This window comes from Labeo rohita, chromosome 12 (assembly GCF_022985175.1).
Source record: "Labeo rohita strain BAU-BD-2019 chromosome 12, IGBB_LRoh.1.0, whole genome shotgun sequence".
In the NCBI taxonomy this organism is placed as follows: Eukaryota; Metazoa; Chordata; class Actinopteri; order Cypriniformes; family Cyprinidae; genus Labeo; species Labeo rohita.
Window position 1 is genome coordinate 13,065,108 of NC_066880.1, and position 26,658 is coordinate 13,091,765.

The 26,658-nt window shown below is 34.7% G+C and overlaps 1 protein-coding gene across 3 annotated transcripts in view; it reads right to left on the reverse strand.

Annotated features, from left to right (window-relative positions):
- Positions 1 to 13,249: 13,249 nt before the first annotated feature.
- The window catches only part of spata20 (spermatogenesis associated 20), a 51,529-nt gene continuing 38,120 nt past the window's right edge, over positions 13,250 to 26,658 (reverse strand). The window contains exons 16-17 of one of the 3 annotated variants that reach the window (XR_007828868.1): positions 20,479 to 20,754; positions 13,770 to 13,891 (exon numbers count right to left, since the gene is read on the reverse strand). Coding sequence is in view for 2 of the 3 variants with exons in the window: in XM_051124697.1 (XP_050980654.1) it covers positions 13,721 to 13,891 (171 nt within the window). In the remaining variant the exon portion in view is untranslated. The other 2 variants (XM_051124697.1, XM_051124698.1) reach the window with 2 other exon arrangements.

Consider the following 26,658-nt stretch of genomic DNA (forward strand, 5'->3'; position numbering starts at 1 on the left):
AGAATTTCAATAATATTTGACAATATTAATGTATTTTTAAATCAAATAAAGGGCAGCCTTGGTGAGCAAGAGACTTGTCATCCACAACGCAAGAGACAAATCATAAACACCGCAAATAATATAAATGTAAATGGTATTGCATCTCAAAATTATGATTTTATTTTTTCCTAACTGTGACTTGAAAAATTACCAATACCTTTTACATTATTTTATTTTTATACTATCTTTTTTTTTTTTTTTTTTAATTTTATTAATTTAAATTTTATCTCAATTGATTTTTCATCAAATGACAGAGGAAGTGTTCCTTTGAATAGGAAAACCTGTTTTAAAACTTCCATTTGTTGACACCAGCAGCTCCAAAAATTGTACACCTTTACCTCTTCTCTTGACGTGTGCAGTCACCCATCACTGACAACAGTACAGCAGCTGTACCTCACGCAGTTAACCTCCGTGACCGTGAGGGTACAGATGGCACTGCCTGTTGACAGTAGCGCATCAATATTCTCTCCTAGTTTTGATTAACTCCTCTTTCGCTGTCTACATGTGTTCAGAAATGTCAACAAATGTCAAGGAAATGTCAAGGGCTAGTTTTGCCAGGCCACACTTCTGGTCGAGCACTGGCCTGCTCTCTTCATTCGCAGTTTTTCGAAGTGTCCTGGGACCTCCGACAGCCCCAAGGATGACAGTATCAGACTCAGCTCATTTGAGGTGTCACAATCTCGCTATATGATGAATAAAAGCATCCTGAACGCAAAGGCTTTTGGTTAACCTCATCCTATTAATAAAAACAAGTGGCTTATATACAACTAGTCAGAGTTTTTAAAACAAGATACAACTCACACGACCTACATTGGAATAAGCTGATGTAAGCGAGGAACAATCACCCCTGTGAACAGTTCTGGAGAAAATGTGCTAAATATGACATATATATGAGTAAGTAAGAAACGGGGTCACGCTCAACATGTGCCTTATGGTCATTTGTATCATTAGGGTAGAATATGTAAGAGGAGGGCAGTGACGCTGCATACGAAAGGCACGATTGATTTTCCTGCCGCCTCTGTCTGCCTCAGGTAACTAGGCTAACATGATGAACTAGTCTCTCCATTTTCCCACTAGCCCCCATTGCTCTAGTTAGCGTGAATCCCACATGCAAGAACATTCTGGTCAAACCCAATAAATCTTACAAGTGCGAAAGTTCCTGGCTGTATCTGTGGATAATTTAATGTGGAGGTTTTCTTACTGAACTTTTATTCTCTGTAAAGTATAATTCATTAATAAATATTAGCTTTTAATGATTAGAACATAAATAGGGCCAAGAGGGATCTACAATAAGGAAACTTTTGAGATTTTGATCATAAATGTATAACCACTGTTTTAGTGATGTGCAGTGGTGTTTTGAAATGAGGAGGCAAAGTCTTTAGTTTTCTTTCTTTTTTTTTTTAAATTCATGTCTCAGTTACATTTTCTTGGTTAAAAAAGCATTACTTACAATATCAGATTTCTTTTTAAATTACAGTAATCAATAATACATTAATTAAAGCCAAATATGAATCTCATTCAGTTGGTGTTTTTTAGCATTTTACATTTATTCCAAAATAATAACAAAATAATATAAATATATATATATATATATATATTAGTGAACTTATATTCAGCTATTCTTTTTTTAATAGTTAACTTGTAACTATTGTAAACTATTTATTATTATTATTATTATTATTTTTCAGATCATCAGTCATCAAAGCTCTGTAAATATTAGTCACAGACATGAAGATTTGCTTTAAATCGCGCCAAACTGACTATTCACTAAAACCTCCCACAGATTATGTTTTCATGCCATTTTAAAAGGGGTCATCAGATGCCCATTTTCCACAAGTTGATATGATTCTTTAGGGTCTTAATGAAAAGTCTATAACATGCTTTGGTTCAAATTTCTCAATGGTAGTGTAAATAACACCTTTTTTACCTTGTCAAAATCAGCTCTGCAAAAATCATCCTGTTCTGGTCGAGGTTGCTTTAAATGTTAATGAGCTCTGCTTGCCCCACCCCTCTCTTCTCTTTGTGGAGTGACGAGCCTGTTTACTTTAGCCGCATTTAGTCGCTAAACCTGCTAACTAGCACATTATTAGGAAAAGTGATCACAAAGATTCATAAAAACCCTTACACTCACTTCTGCTGTAAGCTGGATCACAAATGATTTGCGCGAACAAAGATGCATTTATGTAGATCGAGAGGTGCATTCCCTTCACAAACAAACGTAATCCACTGCATCTTCAGCGGCTCAGATGTCGGGAGTAAATGACGACTTCTATGTTCATTATTACGTCCAACAACACAACACCTAAATCACTCAATCTGAGATATTCTTGTCTAACTTACATCCTTGCTCTGGCATCAAAACAATGGAGGTCGGACTGTTACAGCTGATCTGAGGTAAGACGCTCATGTCAATCAACTATCGTGGGAGCGGCGTCTGTCGGTGTGAGGCATCTGAGAATGGCTTGATTTGAAAAAGGGAATATTATATTTACAGATTAATTAAAAACCACTGCATGGATTTTTATCATTATAGGGTAGATTTGTACATACACTGCCAAACACATTAATGTTCAAACAACATGTAAAAGTGAACTTCGCATCCGATGACCCCTTTAAGTCTTATTTTGTCTTCCCATTATATTTTTCATTCTGACTGATTTGCTAACACTGAACGTGCACAAACACAAGAGGCAGGATTTATCGCATGAACCAATCACATCTGAACATAATCAGTCATATCCAATCACATCGCCAAGATGGCGATGGTTGACTCCCACCCACTAAGAGCTTCAAAAATGCTCTTCAGAAACCTACGGGTGACGTCACGGACACTACGTCCATGTTTTTTACAGTCTATGGTTTAGCCACGAAATTTGCTAACTAGCACATTATTAAGAAAGACGATTTGCAAAGATGCAGAAAAAACCCTTATACTCACTTCTGCTGTATAGATGAAGCTGGATCACAAATGATTCGTGTGAACATAGACACATATATGTAGATCACTGGGCACATTTCCTTCAAAAATGAAAGTAACGTTAATCCTCTGCGGCTTCTGTGGCTCAAATGTCGGGAATAAATGGCGACTGCTATTTTCATTAATACATCCAACAACAGAACACCTCAATCACTCAATCGGAGACATTCTTGTCTGTTTTTAACACTAATAATAAAAATGTTTGAGCACCCAATCAGCCTGTTAGAATGACTATTAACCTATTAGAATAGAACTGTAATAATATTTCACACTACTGTTTTTGTTGATAAAAAAAAGACTTTAAAATCTTATATTAATATTTCAAAAGTATAGCTGGCACCCATTATGTAAGCCCGTTTCCGCCAGGTAATTGCAACTTTTTATCTTACAATTCTGACTTCTTTTCTTGCAATTGCAATTGTGAGTTTACATCTTGTAATGCAAACTCGCTATTCTAACTTTTTTCTCAGAAATGTGAGATTTGAGTTATAAGGTCAGAATTGTGACATATAAACTCGCAATTCTGAGAAAGGCAAACTTTTTTTTCAGAATTGCATGATATAAATGTACAATTGCGAATTATAAAGTCAGAACTGTGAGACAAATCTTGCAATTCTGATTTTTTTTCTGAAAACTGCAATTATGTTATATCATGTCATGCAATAGCAAGTTTATATCATGCAATTCCGAAATTGCCTTAGACTTCTCACAGCTGTGAGTTTATATCTCGCAATTCTGACTTCTTTTCTCACAATGATGAGATATAAACTTGCAATTGCAAGTTAAAGAGTTCAGTTCTGAGGGGGGAGAAAAAAGACTGGTAGCATATGTTAATATCTCACAATTCTGACTTAATAGACTTGACTCACAATTGCGTGTTATAAAGTCAGAATTTCGAGTTTATTATTTATCGTAATTAGGACTTTTCTTAGAATTGCAACTTTATTTCTCTGAATTGCGAGTTTATATCTCACAATTCTGAACGTTTTTACTTGCAATTTTGAGTTTGTATCACGCAATTCCAAAAAAAGTCAGAATTGCAAGAAAAAGAGTCAGAGTTGTGAGACAAAAAGTTGAAATGGCAGAAAATAGTGATGCAACACGTTTTTCTCATACCCTGCAGGACTGAATTCTGGGACAGCGTCACCTTGTAGGACTGGATCTTCCCGATCAAGAATACAGACATGTAATAGCCGGAACAGATCAGAAACAGAGCCAGGAACAGGGGACAGAGAGAGCCTTGACTGCATTTGATTTATGTAATGGTTTTAAAGAATGGACAGGAAACAGAGGCGGCCTCTAAACGCTGAAGGGATGCGGCTTGACAGTAGGCATCTTCTGGCATGAGCTCGCTGACCTCACTTGACCACATCAGCTCCTTTGCGTCTTCCTGTATATCATTACCCAATTTCGACGCACCAAAAATGACAGACCTCTCTTTCCCCGCCTGCCACTCTCTGTGTGTACACTATAAAATGTCACGCCTATCGCCGACCGCCACGGCGCACTGGAGTGAATTTACTGCCTCAACACGGTCCCTTGTGTTTGTGTTCCTCCTCTCTTCCCTGACCTTCTTTACTGATGAATATGTATGGCCAGGTCCGTTCCTCAACAACAGCTCGTGCGCCGGGCACTGGGGCAACGGAGAATACTAAAATCAGATCAATCATCGGCAGTGTCAGTGCAAACCCACCACTCGCTCCATCTAGATGGAAACGTCGGAAGGAAGAGAAAATACATTGCATGCTGAAGAATTAGGCTACCAACCAGCTGATGACACAAGGAGTCACATTGTTGCCGTTATACGGTAACACTTTTCCAATTGGACGACACACGCTGCTGGTCAGGGAGTGTGTACTGTATGTGAGCATGTGGCAGAAGGATGGCTAATTGTCACCTCTGGGAAGAGCAGACCAGGGCAGAAATGCTCCACTGTGAAGACGGGCCAGCTAGCTTTGATGCGCTTGCAAAAGGATCTAGAAATTGAAAGAGAAAACAACCAATCAGTCAGCAAGTAAAAAACAATACAATAGAAAATGTTTTTTGGACAAGACAATTGTATTAACAGCAGTAAAGATGAAATGTGTGTTTTTTTTTATTTTTTTTTTTTTTTTTTGTGCTCTTAAAGCAATTGCAAAAACAATAACTTTTAAACAGGTTTCCCAAACAATCAACCTGTCTTCCATTGTTCAGAAAACATACTGCACAGTAGTATTATCAATAGTGAAAACTAAAATAACAACTAAATAAAAACAATTGGTGTTGAAAAACTCAAACTAAAATGACTGCAAAACGAAACTGAAATGCAATAAAATATCCACCCATTGATTTTTTGTTTATTTTTATTTTTTGGTTACATGGTATCTTAGAAAATGTTACATTTTGTTCAAACTTCTTGCAATAAATGAAAATGCCACTAGATACCAATAACACTGCATGGAGAAATGTAAATTTTAATAATAATAAAAAAACCTGTTTGCAAATTAATTTTTGCAGCCCTAAAATAAAACTAAAATCAAAACTAAATAAATTGTGCTGAAAAAAAACATTACAGATCAATCATAACTATTATTTAAATAAATCTAGTTTCTAAATACTTCCATTTTAACTTTGGCAGCCCGTAAAAAAAATATATATATAAAAAATAAATAAAATAAGCTGTAAATAAAAGGTTGCTGCACTATGCTTAACAAGAAAATACTATTTTGGTCTTTCTACTTTGAAACTTCATTATTAATTCATTGTGTCACTTGCTGTTTCTTTGTAATTTGTGAAATTTACAAGAAATTTCTGAGTGAAATTTTTTTCTGCACCAAATATGTGTGTGTGTGTGTGTGTGTATGTGTGTAAAACTTAAAAACTCAACAAAAAAAACTAACACTGATATAACGAAATGCAAACTAAACAAAAAATGAATGAAAATTTAAATTAAAAATACTATAGCAATAAAAAAATATAGCTGCAAGCACCGATTACCAGGGTTCAAGTGCTTAAGGCTTGATTAAAATGATTTTAAAAATCATTTTGGCAAATCCAGGTAATTTACCATAGAAATATTATATACATATATTTTTACATTTATGACTGTTATAGCGCCAAGTGGTCCGATCTCTTTAAAACTTGTTTAGAATCACCTGTTGTATGTGCTCACCAAGTTTCATGAAGTTTTGAGCTTTCCTTTAGGATTTATAGGATTTTGGGTAAATTTGGACAGGCCCCTTTTTTAAACGACCCTGTTATAGTTTCCCAAAGGGTACATTTCAACATTTTTTTGATAATTATTGACCTATAGAGTCCAGAGAATTATACTGCAGTGTTTTTTCCAGATTGGATGGAAAACCTAGGATTAGTTTGCAAAAGTATGTTTTTTTTTTGTTTTTTTCCGCATCTAACAAACAATTTGATTGACAGCAGTGGTTCTAGAGGCAAAGTTGTCTGGAATGAGGAGTCTATCATATGATATGAATATCACGTGTATGTGTGAAAAACCGTGCAATGTACAATCGTTTACTCCCTAGAAAAATGCGATATCAACCCCTGGTGGCCGATTTCAGATTTCTCACAGAACTTTGGGGCTGTGAGTCAAACAGGGTCACTGAGTTTCGTTCTGATCGGCGTCCATTTAACTTGTGTAATAGATGCTCAAATTTCATCAGCCCAGGCGGCCATGTTTTTTTTAAAAATATGGAAATGTCCTTATAGATGCTTGTGGCACATTGGACCAAGATGGTGCACAGCAATTTTCATGTTGATAGGACAAGTGGTTGCGTAGGTACAGCCATTTTTATGTGGTGGCCAAGCTCTGTGATTTTTGTACTGTGCAAAAAATAACAAAACTAACGACTTTATTCTCTTTATTCTCCTCCATGCCATTATGGAGATGCCTATGGATGGTCATTTCATCAAACATATCTTCATTTGTTTTCCCGAGGATGAACGGAGGTCTAATGGCTTTGGAACAACATGAGGGTGAGTAATTAATGTCAGGTTTTATCTATCCCTTTAATGTGTTAATCTTCAACAAGTGCTATAAAGTACTATTGGTCTTGCTATCTTTTGTGAATTTTTGTCCACTATCATTTTGTGATGCTAAGGTCATACAATGTAAGTGTTGGAGGCGGTTGTTTGTGTGAACGTGTAGTTGCAATCAGCAGCGATGAGGTCCATAATCAATTGGCTGTGAGCGGCTGGTTCCTCTCTCTGGGGCAGGTATCCTACCAGCCATCAGCCAATAAGCCAAGGACTCACACAGAGCAGAATCAATACACACACTCATACACTCAGCAGCTGAAGAGCCATTCTCCCCAGTCTGCTCTGACAAGGACTCCGAGCCACTGGAAGCTGCTTAAAGAAGCCTGCTTTTAAAAGATGAGACTGCTGGAAACAGATGGACAGGCTGATAAAGAGAAGTCATTAAAGTCAAGTAATGGTTGTCAATAGAAGCATTTGAGATGATGAATTTGTTCTTCACACAATGTTGTAAATAGCCTAGAGAGTGTCTCACACAGAAATTCAAGAATAACATCATTTTCAGTCAGTGTTTCTTTTTCATGCCAGATTTGAATCTATGGGTTAAAGTTTTCATTTGTTCATTTGAATCTATGGTTTGAGCAGGGATAGTTCACCCCAAAATGAGAATTCTGTTGTTAATTACTCACCCTCATGTCGTTCCAAACTCGTAAGACCTTCGTTCATCTTCAGAACACAAATTAACATATTTTTCTGACCCTGCATAGACAACTTACTACATTCCTGAGCCTTGAACGTATAGTTGCACTGCTGTCTACACAGGGTGACAGAATCTGCAAAATGTTAATTATTTTACCAAAATGAGAAAGATCATACAAAACACATGGTATTTTTTTATTTGGTACTGACCTGAATAAGATATTTCACATAAAATATGTCTATATAGTCCACAAGAGAAATTAATAGTTGAATTTAAAAATGACCCAGTTCAAAAGTACATTTGACACTTGATTCTTAATACTGTGTTAGTACGCGAATGATCCAGAAGAAAAACAGAAAAAAACAATCTCCCGTCAAAAAGGGTGGAGTCTCAGAACACTCCTATCAGCTGTGTAATCAGCATGGACCAATGGTAGCTCAAAGGAGCCAAAATTAACTCCCCAGAAAATTCGCTTTGGTGAGCTGTTTCGAACTGCTGAAATGAACTACCTTTCGGCCTGATTTTGTTCAAAATGATTTCATATCAGTTCACTCCTCAATTTTGTTTTTTTAGTATATTGGGACCTTTAAGAGCCAGGGGGTGAAAACTTTTGAAATTTAAAGATTAGGGTAAATGTAACTTATTTTGTCTTCTGGGGAGCATATAAGTATCTTCTGTAGCTTCTGAAGGGCAGTACTAAATTAAAAAAACAAAAAAAAAACAACAACAATATTTAGGTAAAATAAGAAAAATTTACACATCCTCATTCTGGTCAAAAGTTTTCACCCCCAGGCTCTCATTGTGTTGTGTTTCCTTCTGAAGCACCCCGTGAGAGTTTGAACCTTCTGTAATAGTTGCATAGGAGTCCCTCAGTTGTCCTCAGTGTGAAAAAATGAATCTCAAAAGCCTGAAGGATTTTTCCGAAGAACAACGGGCAGTTTAACTGTTAAGGACAAACAAGAAGCTTCTGAAAAAAAAACAGCGTTGGATCATTCATGTAAACAACACAGTATTAAGAATCAAGTGTATGTAAACTTTTGAACAGGATAATTTTTTTTTATAGATAGGACAGTGGAGACTGACAGGAAGCTATAGTGGAACAGAAAGACAGGGGGTGGGGTCGGGAAACGTCCATGAGGCGGGATTGGAACATGGAACACCTGAAGCGCAACTGCGCCATATGTTGGCGCGCTGCCCACGAGGGTAATTTTTTTAATTCAACTATTTTGAAACATCTTTTATGTGAAGTATCTTTTTCAGGTCAGTACTAAATAGAAATATAACATGCATTTTGTATGATCCCTCTTAGTTTGTTAAAATAATTAACATTTTGCAGATTTTGCAATCTAAAATCTATATTTAAACATTTTCCAATTACAACTCTTAACTCCTCTGTTTTGTATGATTCTATAAATTAATAATAATAAAACTATTAATCTTTAATATTCTATTTCATATTTTGTAATTCTAGTAGGTTCTGTCTACAGGCTGGCTCATGGACTCTGGGCTCGGTGAGCCTCCTGTGGCCTTATTACTCAGCTATCCTGCAAAGGTAAGGAGGGTTCGGAGACGCTCACAAATCTTATGCAGTAATGATCTCCAAAGGGACTTTGCTCTTACAGTCCTGGCCCTCGAGCTACACGCCAGCTATTCTTTCAAAACGGATTTAAACTAGAGAGATCTGTACATGGAGTCCCCCTCTAATGTGACAGGTTCTTGCAACAGGTAGCCTGTCAGCGAACAGCTGTAAACAAAATACTGATTGCTGGAGGGACCGCAGACACAACAAAAGATGTCCTATCATGATGTTACCAAACTGAGGTTCCATAGGTCCCTGAACAAGCAGATACTGTGCTTCCAAAGAGCTCTTCATCATCCTGAGCTGGCTGAAGGAATGAGAAAAAACGATAAGACAGACGAAAGCATGGTTGTACAAACTCCTGACAAGTCACAAAGACAGGACTCGACATAACTGGAGCAGAGCCCCCTCTTCACCTTCCTCCTCCGCGAAAAAATCTGCACACAAACAGTGGGAAACGTGGCTCCCGGCAATTCTACAAGAAGAGAACAGGCAGCCAAAATCAGCATGTATTGACAGTAGATATGTCTGCATTAGCCTGCCGTGTTGCTTAGCAAGGCCAGGGCACATTTTCTTCCTTTTTCTCACACTAGAGATTGGATTGCGGTGAGTTTTTTCTTTTGTTGTCTATTCCTAGCTTTGGGCTGTGTCACTGCTATACGCCATCTGTACAATGCAGCACTCATAACGACAACACAGGAAACAGGGCACACTCAAACCAGAGGATTTTTCACAATGGACTGGTACTGTAGCTCTGCAGATGGGTTAATTTTGTCTTTCTGTGTCACCCACGGCTGGTAAAGTCGCGGGGGCGGAAGAGGAAGGAGCTGTCACGCTGAAACAGACGCATCCCTCAGCAGCTCTCACCAACTTAAAGAGAGGTGTTCCCTCTTCACATATCTGAATGTCCTTATAATTACACACATTTGCTCAGTGTGACTGCAATGCCACATTTCTTAGTCTTTTTTTTGTGGCACTCACTCAGTTTGCTTTGCATTAGATGTTTACGCTGCACTGATCCCTGTAAATACAAGATCCTATCATCCCGCAGAGATTGTCCATTGCCTGAGAACTTTGTTAACTATTTGATGCCTGATTAGATTCACTTTACAGTGTATTTATTGTTAATCTTATAAATACGTTAATTAAAAAACACACTATTGTAATTTTCGCCGTTCGAGGGCGCATATTCTCTAGTCTTCATTCCTACAGCCGATGCAATACGACAGGACTCGGACAGAAATCACGTTCATGGATGAGTAATGTATTAAAGATTTATTAATGTCACGGTAGTATGAAGCAGGATGGGGTTGAAAGATGTGGAAGTGAAACGGCCGCTGGAGCGATTGCTAATGAGAGACGAGCACAGCTTGAAAGCGGCGGAGCGTTTATCATGCCACGGTCGACCGCTTCCGCTCTTTCCTGTCATGCATATGTGGGGTAAAGCAGCGCTGTTTTGTCATACTTTATTTATTTGAATGTATGGAATGTTCTGTTATAATACTATTCTTTGCGTTCGTCACCTGTCTAAAAAAACGCATAACATATTAAAGCGTCTCTTGTGTTTTCATATTAACGTTACCTACAAAATAAAACCGGAAATCGAGGGTGTATGATGTTATTGGCAGACAATGGAACTACAAGGGACGGACACTACTTAAAATTGCCTATTTCTCACATCTGGGATAATGTAAGTACACAATTCAGTGAAATGTATAACACTGTTCTAATGTTTTTTGGATATTTTAATGATAAAATCTTACATATTTTGCCTTCAATGGAGGGTTTGCACTTATGGCATGGTTTGGTCAGTTACTCGGATGTAAACAACAGCATGAATTGCAAGGTTAATGTACTACTGAATACATTTTTCTGCTAATTTATGCTGTCTAAACCATGGGAAAAGGTTTGGAACCTGCTAAATCATATAGAGAAGGACTTAGCAAGCAGGAAAGGGCGCAATATTTTGACAAACTAAAGTTCCCTGGTGAAAAAAGCAGCATATGCTGGTAGGTATGTTTGATGCTGGTTTAAGCTGGTCCTTTGCTGGTTTATGCTGGTCATGTTGCTGGTCAAGGACCAGCATAAACCAGCAAAGGACCAGCTTAAACCAGCATCAAAACATACCTAACCAGCATCCCAGCATCAAAACACACCTACCAGCATATGCTGTTTTTTCACCAGGGTTAACAGGTGGTAAAGATAGGTACAGGCCGTATTAATTAAGATATTAGCCTAATATTTCACCTACATGATTGGAAATGATGAGAACAAACAGAAATGTTGTCAAGATACTTACCCTGTAAATCCTGGTTCAATCCTGGCTAAACACGAACACCTTTTGTTCCAGTAGTCTATAGTACTCCGAATGTTTTCTCCGGTCCGACCAATTAGAACAGCCCAAAACATGACAATAATTGACCATTTTCAGCAGCAATAATCAGCTAAGTTTCCTTCGGTTCAGTGGCATTGTTTACATTCAGTGCCGCCAATATGGCCAATGACGCGTTGTGAAAACACTATTTCCAAAGCTAAAAATGTATACTTTTCCTCGTGTTCTCAGCTTAGCTGTTAGTGGTTAAGAAGCTTTCTTGTGGTGAGTTAAAATAAGACATGACTTAATAAAATAATTATGATAGGACGGTTTTGATCAGGCAGTATAGAGGAATGGGGACAGGATTTGCAACTTCACACTTTTCAATAAAAATAATTAAATTACTGCCTTGCAAATTGGTTGTGTTTAGAATTTACTGAGTGTTAACCAATGAATTTAGGTTAATTTATTTAGGTTTTGCACTTCACTGATTAGAAATGCAGTTTTTATATAGACCTACATAGTGTATTCAAGAAGGTTTATTCAAGCGATCAAACTTGTAGCTGAAAAACTACACAATGTGTCTTTTAGCTTACATTACGTACACTACGTCCCATTCAAAAGTCAACAATGGGGTCAATAAATTTGAAAAGACATTTTATTTAGTGTAGGGAGCAATAAATTGATCAAAAGTCACAGTTAAGACTTAAATTCTTAAAACTTTCTATTTAAAATAAACATTGCTCTTTTTAACTTTTGAATTGATCACAATTGATTTCAATAATAAGAAATGTTTCTTGAGCACCAAATCAGCATATTAGAATGATTTCTGAAGGATCACGTGACACTAAATACTGGAATAATGCCTGCTGAAAATTCAGCTTTGCCATTACAGGAATAAATTGCATTTTAAAAACATATTTAAAAAGAACTGTTATTCTAAATTTCACAATAATACAATTTTTACTGTATATTTAATCAATAAATGCAGCCTTGGTGAGCATACGAGACTATATTTTAAAAATATTAAAAAATGTTAGACCTCAAAGTTTTGAATGGTAGTGTTTGTACTAAGTAATGATTTTTGGATATTTTGTTTTGTCAGTTTAAAGGGATGGTTCACCCAAAAATGAATTACTCTCATGTCGTTCCAAACCCATAAAACCTTCGTTCATCTTCAGAACACAAATTAAGATGTTTCAAGAGAAGAAATGGTTTAATAAAGTTGTTGTTTTTGTTTTCTTTGCACACAAAAAGTATTCTTGTAGCTTCTTAAAATTATGGCTGAACCACGGATGTCACATGGACTATTTTTAACAATGTCCTTACAACCTTTCTGGGCCTTGAATGTGTCAGTTGCATTGGTGTCAATGCAGGGTTGGAAAGCTCTGGGATTTCATCAAAAATATCTTAATTTGTGTTCCGAAGATGAACGTAATTTTTGGGCGAACTAACCCTTTAAATGCTGAATTTTTTGAGCAGCCTTCAAATTTACATCTGGGCACCATCAATAAACATCAAACGACAGCAAAGATGTACGTACATTCATAGAAAACGATAGTTTTGAATTTTAGTATGCTTGTCAAATGTGGTGTGAGACCCCCATAAGTGTAAGCAGTATGTAAAAGGAATAAACAGATTAACCAGATCACAAAAGATTACTCAGTGAGTATTTATTGAGTCGTGAGCTCTAGTATACATACATTGTATGTGTCATTTCACTCTAAATCTAGTGCATTCATCAGCATTTTGCTTATACAGGCTTGATCAGCTGCACTGCATAGAAAGGTTGTGGAGAAACATGCTCGATCGTTTAAAAAGCAGGTTGACACAGATCAGCTGAGCCCATGAGGCAAACCTATGAAAGGTTTAATCTCAGCGTTCCTCCTCACATTACAATATCATTGTATTTCCATCTCCCAAGACAAACGTCTTGTATAATAGGTCTAAAATGAGGCAGAACATCACAACTAGGGCAACCCCTAGAGGTTTGCCTTGCCACTGTATAACGTCTTCCAGTGCATTTCATTTATGACTGTTTTTGATGACTGCAGTTTGCTACTTGCGTAATAATCTGAGATGTTTAGCGGTCCGACTATGGAGAGATCCCACAGTGATGTTTGTGTAGTGTGACGGCAGCTTTCATTCCAGCAGCAGTCTCCTCAATTCCTGCGGGCAGGTGACTGGGAGGGCACAGGCGAAGTTTTCGCACACGTACGCAGTGGCTTTGCCGTCCTGCGGAACCAGGGTGGAGAGAATAGGCAGCCTCTTATAAAGGAAACCCTCTGTGTTACCATCTGCCAACATCAGGACCTGAAAAAGATGGGGGGAAAAGGGGGGGAAGGGAAGAAAAACAGAGTCATAACTGTCATCATGATGACAATTAGGTGAGATGGTGGAAGCAGGAGAGCACAAGTCATATACCTTTACTCTAATGCAAAATTTATGACCCAAAGGCCTCATATGCTTTCTTGGATAGTAATAACCCACAATAAAGTACAGGGCACGGCGATGATAGTGACAGTCCCATCAATGGTTCATTTCTGGTCTTTGTTTATATATGGGACCTCTATTCCCTTGGGGGTTACAGCAAGCCACAGGCAAACAGCTCTTATGGGATGAGATGACCCTGACCTGTCCTTGGTCACATCTGCACCTTGAACTCATCAGCATAAAAAAAAAAATTTCATACTCCAACTACTAATACAATATTACACCTCTCTGTGGTGCAATCGCTGACCAGGTAATAATCTCAGAAACGTCAGGCACAGAGCACTGTGATGAAATCTTAGTGTCGTGTTAAAATAAAAATACAATCTAAGTTTGAGAATGAAACTGTAATGTCTGAAAATAAATTAGTTGTTATCTGAAAATTCAAAATGCTTTGAAAATTAAGTTGTAATAAAAACAGTAAAGTTGCAATGTTTTGAGAATGTAGTCAAAATGTTACACAAATAGTTACAGTGTTTTGAGAAATACGTTGAAATGTTACATAAACTTGTAATGTTTTGAGAATGTAGTCAGAATGTTCTACACGGCAATGTTTTGAGAATATGTTTAAATGTTACATAAAGATTTAATGTTTTGAGAATGTAGTTGAAATGTTGCATAAATAAAGTTGTAATGTTTTGAGAACATAAAATGTTACAAAAATAGTTATGTTTAGAGAATTCAGTTGAAATGTAAATAAAGTTGCAATGTTTTAAGAATATAGTCAGAATGTTACACTAATAGTTATGTTTTGAGAATTAAGCTGAAATGTTACATAAAGTTGCAATGTTTTGAGAATATAGTAAGAATGTTGCATAAACAGTTATGCTTTGAGAATTAAGTTGGAAATGTTACATAAATAAAATTATGTATTGAGAATGTAGTCAGAATGTTACAGAAAGTTATGTTTTGAAAATTAAGTTGAAATGTTATGTAAATAAAGTTGTAATGTTTAGATAATGCAGTCAGAATGTTACACAAATATAATGTTTTGAGAATTAAGTTGAAATGTTACATAAAGTTGTAATGTTTTGAGAATTAAGTTGAAATGTTACATAAATAAAGTTGTAATGTTTTTAGAATGTAGTCAGAATATTACACATAGTTATGCTTTGATAAATACGTTTCATTGTTACATAAAGATGCAATGTTTTGAGAAGGTAGTCAAAATGTTACACAAATAGTTGTTTTGAGAATTAAGTTGTAATGTTAAATAAAGTTATAATGTTTTGAAAAATGTATTCAGAATGTTACACAAATAAAATGTTTTGAGAAGTAAGTTCAAATGTTACATAAATAAAGTTGTACTGTTTTGTAAATGTAGTCAGAATGTTACATATAGTTGTTTTGATAAATAAGTCGCATTGTTACATAAATAAAGGTGCAATGTTTTGAGAAGGTAGTCAGATTGTTACACCAATAGTTGTTTTGAGAATTAAGTTGAAATGTTACACAAATAAAGTTGTAATGTTTTAAGAATGTAATCAGAATGTTACACAAATAGTCGTCTTGAGAATTAAGTTGAAATGTTACATAAAGTTCTAATGTTTTGAGAATAAAGTTGTTTTGAAAGTCATGATGTTCAGAGAATTAAGTCAATGTTTTGATAATTAAGCTTTATGTTACAAGAATAAAGATACAATGTTTTATATTAATATATAAATTAATAATCATACTGGTCGGAGAATGAACTCAGAATCAAATTAGGAGATTAAGGTATATGAAAAAATGATAAACTTTATAAAGAAATATTTTTGAAGAGAAAATAAAAACTTAAAAAAAGGTTTATCAATGTCTTGAAAAAGTAGATGGTATGAGAATTAAGTTGTAATGACAAAATAAAGTTACAAAATTAGGTTATTAGAGGCATTTAAATAAAATATAAAGATTTTATTACAGATTTTTGAGATTAACTGCATCTAACATAAAACTTTGTTTTTACATAATATTTGTGTGTGTACTGTGTATATTTATACATATATAAATACAGACATATACATTTTAAATTTAAATTTATATGCATGTACATAATTAATGTAAATATATTCTTATTAGTCAACATTTGAAGTGGATCAAAACTTTTCATCAAAGATGTCCTAAAACTAAGACAATACCTGTTCTTGTCTTGGGACAACTTTTTTTCATTCACTTCAAATGTTGAGTACTATATACACATAAAAATATACACAATACACACACATATATTATGTAAACACAAACTTTTAATTAGAATGCGATTCATCAATTTGTCATCCCTAAAATTCCTAAAAAAAACAAAAACAAAAAAAAAAAGTCATAATGAGAATGAAGTTGACAGGTTTTGAAAATACAGTCACAATAATGGATGGATGTGAAGGGTTTAGGTTTAGATTTAGATTTGGTTGACAAAAAATATTTCATCTAATAACGCTACAAATATATGTTCTTAATTGAGACTTATTCTCACAATACTAAGACTTTGATTTTGATTTTGAACATTAAAAGGCCTCTTACAAGATTATTTTTTAAAATAAAAAAGAATGACTGTATTTTTAAATTTTTACATTTTTAAATATTTAATAAAAAACATTAAAAAGCCATTGTAGATCTGTGCAATAAAGCGTGTTCCTTAATAATTCAATTCAATTGATCCATGCAGACTGGAGCATCACACCCCTCCCGCTCCTTCACCTCTCTCACAGGGGGGAAAGTCTGAAATAACTCAATCAGGGCCATGTCCAGTCAGGGGGGCTGACTGGCACAGCAGCAGGGGAGGACACTGTGGTAGCCACACTAGATTCTGCTTCCTGTAGCAGAGAAGAAAAAACCTTGAACTGAACAATACCCCAGCAGGATAGGAGACAGCAAAGAGAGAAAAGCAAGAGGCTGAGCTGCCCAGTGGCCAAGAGTCACCGAAGGAAAAAGGATGAAAGAGTAAATCTACTTTTCCTCAGTGAGACGATTTTACTGCCAAGTCCAAAGCTCAGTGAAATCCATGAGGAGGGCACGGGAAAGGACTCGTGAATGTGACAGAGGTTAAGTCTTAGGACAGCTCACAAGGCTCAGTTTAGAGCCAGCTTTTTGGAGGATATTCCAGGAGAGCCAGACATTCTCTCCGCTCTCTGGTTTTGACACGCTCTTGTGTGATTTTTTGACAGGCACGGTTAACAACTCAACTCTGCGAAACCTGTCCCTGGACTTCTAAGCACAATATATTGTTACTGTCTGTTTGCGAGGATCTTCCCTTTATTGCATCTCAGGGGCCGAGACAATTCCGCATCATTACTTTCCCCCTTTCTGTCATATTTGTCGTGACCTCACGCGGGCTGTCTCCAGACTGACTCAAAGAATTGTGACAGTCCACTGAGGCAACATATAAAAAATGACAAGCAGACAAAACATAAACTGAAAAGATGCATGAGGCCTGGGGTTAAGCAAAGACTGGACTTTCTCGCAGTTCATTTGTGAAGTTTGTTGTAACACCACGGAGTGTTTCAAACCAAACTCGGTTCTCAGTTTAAAATTCCCAACATTTTAGTGCAGCACTAAAATATGAATTAGAGAATAAAGTCATACTCTTTTTGTAAATAATCTCATAGCAGGCCTTTTTTACTAGAATAAAGTCAATAACAAAATGACATTTCAAGATTAAAGTAGTAATATTTCAGGAATAAGGTCTTAATATTAGGCCTTTAATATTCAAATTTTACAACGTTATACTCAAAATCTAAAGGTAATAAATATAAAACTCTAAGTGATGTGCCTGAATGCATGTTTCATACGGATTACATAATTTGAAAATATTTGTTTTCTACTTGAATTGGTTCATTTGAAAGTGGACATTTCACTCACTAAAGATATATTTTTCATGCCTGTAAGGCAAGTATACATGGAGTTTCGAAGTTTCACACTTAAGTTCACAGAGACCGAGACGGCAGAAAGCGCATCCTGTTTGCTTTTATTATTTTATAAAAGCACAACGTTTCGTTGTTATTGTGTGTGCACACAAATAAACGTAGTCTTCACAGATTCGAAAGGTCTTTTTACTTTTATCTGTATGACCAAAAATGACTGAGTATTTTAAGAGCAAATGACTGCACTGGCGCCTCCATCTGTCATATAGTGACCACGCTACTATTCAACTATTGACACTTCAAAAGCGCACATTTTTCTAGGTTTGGCTGCCATGTAAAGTTGGTACTACATACATCTTTCAGATGAAAAGCCATATTTGAGAGCGAGCGTATGGACATCCTGCCCGATATACTGCATTACCAAGTAGACCAGCTACTTCGCCACATCATGTGGATTTTTTTTTTAAGCGACTAATAAAATTTTGGTCGACCAAACCTCTTCTCGTCAATTAATGGTTAGTCGACTATTAGGGGGCAGCCCTAGTTGCCGCAGGTTTTTTTTTTTAATGTCCACGAGTTTAAGCGACCCCAATAATGCGATATTTATCCCCTGGTATGTGAGATTTACCATAGGAACCCCGCCAAAAAACGTGCAGCCCACCGAAACCCGATTTAGCTAGTTTTGAGTACCAACTGAGCGTGTTTTGTTGTGAAAACTTGGCAACCTTGTCTCTGGTCTAAAATAAGGTCTGGGGTTAACACAAGCTCGAGATATTTTCACATTTTATTTTACAACATAAAATATATCAGCAATACTTGTTTAGTTGCTAGCACTTGTCTTGTAAAATCACCGGTCCAAACTGTGTATATAATGCGCATGATTTTTTTAGCTTCGGACTGTGATTCCATACAGTTACAGGATATAAAACATTTGAACCAGTTTTAAAAGATATTGTTTTCTCTTGTTCTGGCCTCCTTGTTTCTTAGTTTTTGTGTTTAGAATGACTCGAAGATTAAGTTTGTTAATAGGGTTATCACTAAGGATTTTTTTGGTAATTGAGTATTCGGCTGATTATTCTGACTAATCGACCCTTTGCAAAAACCCGCCCTCCTTAGTTACTGTTGCTATTGTGGCACTCTCACACTATACATCATGTTCTAACGCAGTGAAAAATACACTGTGGAACAAAAAGGAAACTGTCAACACGCCGACAGACAAGACAGAACAGGTTTCTTTTAGTATGAGACAAGGTCTCAGCTTTAAAATGTTGTCATTTTACAAGAAATTCAAACAATAAATACCGTTTTGTGGCTCTTTAATGTGTCGTGACAGATTAGTGTATTGCCTTATTAGATTAATCGACGCGTGAACCGATCACCTTATACTTAAAAATGAAATCAACATGAATGAACATCAGAACGTATTTTATTTCTACCACGAAAAGACGTCAATACACACAAGTATAAGTCCACTGAAGTTAACATTCTCCTGTCTGATTTGTTTGTCGGACATAATGATTATGTTTTATGATTGGTCAGATCGCCTGTCAATCAAACTGTTTGCAAAGGGTCAATTATAAATAAATTTATTGTAGTACTAAAAAAGTGAACAATAACTTTTAAAATGACTTAAAATACACATATAATAGCAACGAGGCAGTAATATTAGTTCAAATAAAGTATCAAAAGCTAGTAATCCTATGGTTGTATTAAACAAAACTTAAAATACATAACGTATCATCAACAATAGATACAACATACATTACACATTATAACAAATGCCTGCAGATGACACCAAATGCCCGAGGACTGTGTTTTTACACTTTACCACACAATCTAATCGTTGTTTAATATTGACCAAACAACACTTAATTAAAATGTCCACTTAATCTTTAATATTTGGCCATTTCTTTATGACAGAAATGCTGCAGTCACTGTAAGTTCTTAAATATGTGGACGTTCATCAAAACGTGTAAACTAAGAATGAGGGTTTGAACTTTTATTTAGCATATTTAGAAAGAACGATGTATTCACCTGTTTGTGTAGGTTTATAAATGATTTATTTACAAATCTGATGAAATGGCATTCTCAGATGAACGTTATAATAAAACCAAACTCACAACAATATGCAGAGATCCAAGTGAAGTATGTAAATGATAACAGTTTGTGTGGAGCAGCATTTACTGAGAACGTGCCGCTCTGACATGCACATACGTAACCTACACGTATTTCAATAATTAAAATGCATATAACCTGCATCGCATATATTTATTTAATTTAATCACAGTGTTTGTGAATTCACAGTAGATTTTAAATTGGGTTTAATATATCATGCAGCCTTGGAAAGTGGTCTAATAATCATAAATTCTCGTCTGTGGAAGGCGCCACTTCTGTGTGTGATGCCCAGGTTGTGGTATTAAAAGTTGTGTAGTGTATTCCAGCATTAATACACTGCTACATCTATTTCTCATTTCAGTCTACTGCTCCTATACACAACATATACTCTGATCTAGTGCCACTTTTTTGGAAGTACTGCCTGTTTTCTGACAGCAATTTTAACATTGTTTATCTTGTTACCTGATCTCTTGTCTGAGTCTCTATTTTAGCCAGTAGTCTCACGTCTTTGGATTAGTCCTGTAGTGTTTTGGTCTTTCTCTAGCTGCTGGCTCTGTTGGTGTTGTTTGGATTACATCTCAGCTTCTGCGTTTCGTGCTTCTGCTACAAACCCTTCTGCACACGAATCCATCTCTTACTCCTCTGTTTTGTGATTCCCATGAGCTAAGCTGTGATTCCATCCCAGCTAGCATGCACTGATATCCTTCTTCCAGACTGTCAGCTCCTACCTACTCTCGCCTAAACACACACACAAAATCAGGCACAAAACACTCACACACACAAACAGTTGATTAGTCTGGGGAATTTCATCAGCTTCTTCTCCTGGCAGGATGGAGCCTCTCTGGAGAGCTTGAGGCTGTCAGCGCGCACAAGTGGAGCACACAGCCATTAGTCATTTAATTATCTGCCGTAAGTTTATTTCTTGGTTGGAGAGGAATGGAGCATCATGACCTCATTGATTCTGGTGTCTTCGTCTACTTCCCTCAAAGGTAAAGTCCACTGTGCAGAATAGGTAGGTGGTATTTTAAGTATCTCTGCGACAGATACAATCATGAAACATCAAGGGGAGTTTTTAATGTTTTGATTAAACATAAATTGTCTTATAATGTTGTATGACTAATATGTTGAAATATAAATTTTGTGGACGGAAGTGCTTACATCTATATATAAAATTACAGCATATATAAAAAATATTTTTGTCTAAATAAATGGTCAGCTAGCTAGCTGGCTACATAGATAACACTGGTGTGGACAGGATAAAAAGCAGTAAAAACCCTGCTTGTAATTAGGAAAACCAAAATTAATGAATTTGACACAACGGAATACTAAATGTGATTTAAAAACAAAACTGAGGATTAAAACTGTAAAACAGTAAAAGTGTTGTGATTTGGATGAGATAAAATATAAGAAAAAATATAAATTTTACCTGTAAAAAAATGTACCTGTAAATTGTAATACTGTGCTAAAAAAAACTGTTAACTGCTAAAAAAAAAGGTCAAAAAAAGAGAATGTATCAACAAATAAGAAATACACATATATATATATATATAAATAAATAAAATAAAATGAATGAATACTGACTAAATTTAAGATATTTGCATACATTTTTGTCAAAAAAATTATAATACTGTTAAAAAAAACAACTGCTAAAAAAATGTAAATATATAAAAAATATAAAATAAATAAATATATAAAAAAATAAAATAAATAAAAATAAAATGAATGAATACTATATGACAAAATATTGACTAAATTTAAAATATTTGTGGATAATACTGTTAAAAAACAAATATAACAACAACAACAACAAAAAAGAACTACCTGTTGGAAAAGATTTAAAAGCAAAATTGAGGATTAAAACTGTTTAGGAAAATTAATTTATCATTTTTAATTAAAACTGTTGACTGTTTAAATAAAACATACATATATACATATATACACATATATACATATATATATATATATATATATATATATATATAAAATTAATGAATATAACATGATAAAATATTGACTAAACGTTAGAATTTTGTGGATATTTTTGTCAACCAACAACAAAAAAAAAAAACATAAACATAAAAATTAAAAACTGATAAAATGTAGAATTTTTTATTTAATAAATATTTAATAAATAAATAAATAAATAAACTAATAAAATAAATGAATAAAATTAATGAATATAACATGACAAAATATTGACTAAACTTGAAAATTAAATACTGATCAAACTGCAAGTTTTTTTTATTAAAAAAAAATATTCAAACAAAAAACAGTAAAGAAAACATTTTACCTGTAAAAAACTGTTAACTGTTAAATAATATAATTTCGGTCAAAAAATGAATATATCAAAAAATACAAATATATATAAAAACATAATAAAATATTGACAAATTTTTTTTTTTTTTTTTTGCGTTTTTATGCCTTCATTTGGACAAAACAGTGTAGTTGGACGGGAAGCGAAGTGGGAGAGAGAGAAGGGGGTGGGATTGGGAAACGTCCACGAGCCGGGATTCGAACTCAGGTCGCCCGCAGTGCAATGTCACTATATGTCGACGCACTAACCACAAGGCTATTGGCGCCGACTAAATACGTGTTTGTGGATATTTTTGTCAAAAAAAAAAAAAAAAAAAAAACCATCAAGGTGAAAACTGTTTTCAGACATATCTGTAAATATGTGGACAAAGCCTAAGATCCGCTTCACCTCACAACCACAGTCAGCAAAGTTACACTCGACAGATTCGGAAGCAATGTGACAGGGCGAAGCTTCTATTTCCAGCCTTCCCACAACTCAAAGTGTGCAAAAAAGTGTGAAAAGGCCAACCACCTAAGCAAAGAACATTCTCTTCTTTTCTATTTCATCTGATCTACCGTCTGACCTCTGCAATCTCTGCTCTTCTGCTCTAAGTGTCCATGAACCTGCAGAGGATTTAATGATGTTAAGGGTTGACTATTCCTGCAAGGTTGATGCACAGGTCGGTCTACGCATACATCAAGATCAACCCGCGAGATGGTCAACTCGCATCTCTGACCCTGACTCACAAGACGTCCAGATCCCAAATGGGCAATACACAGGCCGAGCATAAATCAGACTGCACCATTTTTAAAAAACGGCTAAGCTAGCTGAAAATGAAGAACGCAGGCTTGTCCGTCTGAAGCCCATTTCCTATAAAGCACTCAGTTCTCTCTTGGGTTGCTCATTAAAGCTTGTCAGGGATTCATCCGGTGGCAAAGAAACTCTAAAGTGACAATTTCCCAGGAGGTGGAGCACCTGCGGAAATACTCTCATAAGGAGGATAAAAGACTTGTGAGGTATTTTAATTGTCTGACTGTAGGCTTAGGCTAAAAGTCTCTCTCTCTCTCTGAGGTTTTTCCAGGGTGATTTCAGGTAATCGTATCATTAAGTTCTCAACTTAGTTTAGGAAAGTGAATGGAAATGGAAGTATCTTGCAATGTGGCCAATAATATACAATTCTCTTCAAAAGCTGGATATTTACTAAGCACTTTCAGTTAAAAGGATTGATTTGGAAAGCGATATCCAAAAAAGGTTTCTCCTCTACCTTCTCTGTGCTTTTGGAGGAAGTAATAGTACCAAATGAATTTGATTAATTATTTCTAGAAGCTTTTTAGCATCGCAAAAAAATGGCTTCTGAGGAAATAAGACAGACTAATGTAGAAGCATTTCTCATTCATGATGCTGATTAACACAGACAAAGACCTTGTTTAATCTGAGTGCAGTTGATTTAAGGAAGATGGACAAAGACATAGCTAGACTGCAACATCCTTATCCCCTTCAGGGGTCATCTCTCTCATGGTCAGCCACTTCTGAGGTTATTTTATAGGCTGCTGTTGTCTAGTATGTGTTAAATGCAGAGAACTGGTGACATATGACAGGTGCTGACATGCTGAGCCACTACACTGGTCTGAGATCAGGACAAAAATCTGAACACAGCCTGTAACTGCTAGTCATAACGTGAAGATTTTTAAAATCAACCTTGAATTATTCTCTTTAGTTAAATTTGTCACAAAACAGAACTAAAAAAACAATAAAATATTATAAATAAATATAATATAATAAAATATCTTTCTCTATATGTATAGTATGTATATTAGCTCTGTGAGATTTGGTGAGTAAACTTTTATTATATTGTATACTTTCATTATATTAAAATATAAATACATGTAAAATTTATATATATATATATATATATATATATATATATATATATGAATAATTATCTTTTATTTCTTACAATTTTTAAACGGTCAAAGGAACACAATTATAAATTATAAATAATAAATAAATCTTATGAGTTCTGACTTGTCTTTAGAAAGTAGAATGTACTTTAGAAAGAATTTGGAACAAATTCTGTAGGTGTGTTTTAAAAATATTAAATTACACATGTTTAATTAATATTTATAAAAAATGAATCTATTAATATAATTAATCAAAATATTAACAAAATATTGACTATATTTAAGATATTTGTGGATTTAAAGTGCCAAAAAAAAGTAAAAGAATAATAAAATATTGTAAAATTAACAATACTGATGTGGAAGAGATAAAATACATTACCTGTAAAAACTGAACCTGAAAACTACAATGCTGTTTAAAAATAATAATAAACTCTTAACTGTTACAAAATATGAAATTTTGGTCAAGAAAATATGTAAAAAATAACTGATATATATATAAAAAAATAAAATTCATTAATATAACATGACGAAATATATGAAATATTGACTAAATTTAAGATATTTGTGGATAGGTTTGTCAAAAAAACAACAACAACAACAACAAAACAACAAAACACTGGTCTAGAAAAATACTGATAAAATGTAGATTTTTTAATTAAAAATCTTGAAACAAAATCAATGTAAAATAAAAATAAAATATTGTAAAAATACTGATGTGGAAGACATAAAATAGAAGAAAAAAATGAAAAAAGGTAAAAAATAAAACACATTTACAGAATTTGCTTCAAATTCTTTCTAAAGTATGTTCTACTTCCTAAAAACTAGTTAGAACTCATGAGATTAATTTATTATTTATAATTTCTAACTGTGTTCTTTTGACAATTTAGAAATGGTAAGAAATAAAACATATTTCTAAAAAAATATTTAAAAAAATAAACACATAAAATGAGTGAATATAACATGACAAGATACTGACTTAATTAAAGTTATTTGTTAAAAAACTAATTAAAAGTTAAAAAGATTTAGGAACAAAACTGAGGATTTAAACATTTTATGAAAAATGAAAATGAAATATTGATAAAACGTAGATTTTTTTATTAGAAAATGTTTGAAACAATAGAAAATAACAATAATGTATTGTAAAAATAAACATACTGATGTGAAAAATAAAATAGAAGAAATATATGTGTGTATATATATATATATATATATATATATATGTATATTAGCTCTATGAGATTTGGTAAGTAAACTTTCATTATATTGTATACTTTCATAATATTAAAATACAAATACATTTAAAATCAAAATATATTTTATAAATTATATATATGTTTTACTAATATTCATATATTTTATATATAAATAATTATCTTTTATTTCTTACCATTTTAAACTGTCAAAATAACACAATTAGAAATTATAAATAATAAATCTTATGAGTTCTGACTTGTCTTTAGAAAGTAGAATGTACTTTAGAAAGACTTTGGAACAAATTCTGTAGGTGTGTTTTAAAAATATTGCATTACACATGTTTAATTAATATTTAAAAAAAATGAATCTATTAATATAATTAATAAAAATGGCTTTCCTCACATGCTAAACTACTGGATATTATTCAGTAAGTGTTTCGAAGCACAAAATGTGTGTGACAGACGTAACGGAAAGTGCTGCTGAGTGTGCGTGGGTGTATTTTAGCATCTCCCCTGAAGAAGAAGATGCAGAGTTAGATTGTTCATTAGACGTGAGTGATGATGATGATGTGTGACCTGACTTTGGGAATATGAGACAGGAGATAAGCTGACATTAATTATGATTATAAAGACAAGGCAAAGAGAAATCTCTCAGAGACTCTTTCAGAAAACCAGAAACGTGACGTTTTAACACAACGTGCAACTGCCCCTCGATGAAGTTTTCCAGGATCTACTATAATCCACCACCGTGATGTTTCTGAGCTTCTAAGGCTTTTTTAAACCTTTGCTTTGTACTCTTTCGTTCTCATCAGGTTGCCTCGGGACCTCTCTGGCTCTTGCGAAGTCTCAGCGGCCTTGTTAGGGATTCAGGACCATTTGTCTCAGTAATCAGACGAAGTCGAGAACTCTTCGCGGTGCAAAGGCCCGTGCTCTACTGTACTGGCTAAATCCCATCTCAGAAGAACACTAGAAATATTAGCACTTAAAAGGTTCCAGACTCCTCTGTACTTAAAAGAAATAACTGTATGAAAACCACATCCCTGGATTGCAGTTATAAATAAATGAACTTTTAAAGGAACAAGCGGTTTCTTTGTTGGGTAACGACAGTACACCTGGACAGCGTTAATATATGCTTATGCATTTGGTTGGACTAAATTGATCTCAGAACAGACTTTCTATGAGCACGAGGAAATCGTATGACTGAAGTGAGCAGCTGGTTGCCATCATCAGGGATATGGAGTGGCTGTTCTAATGC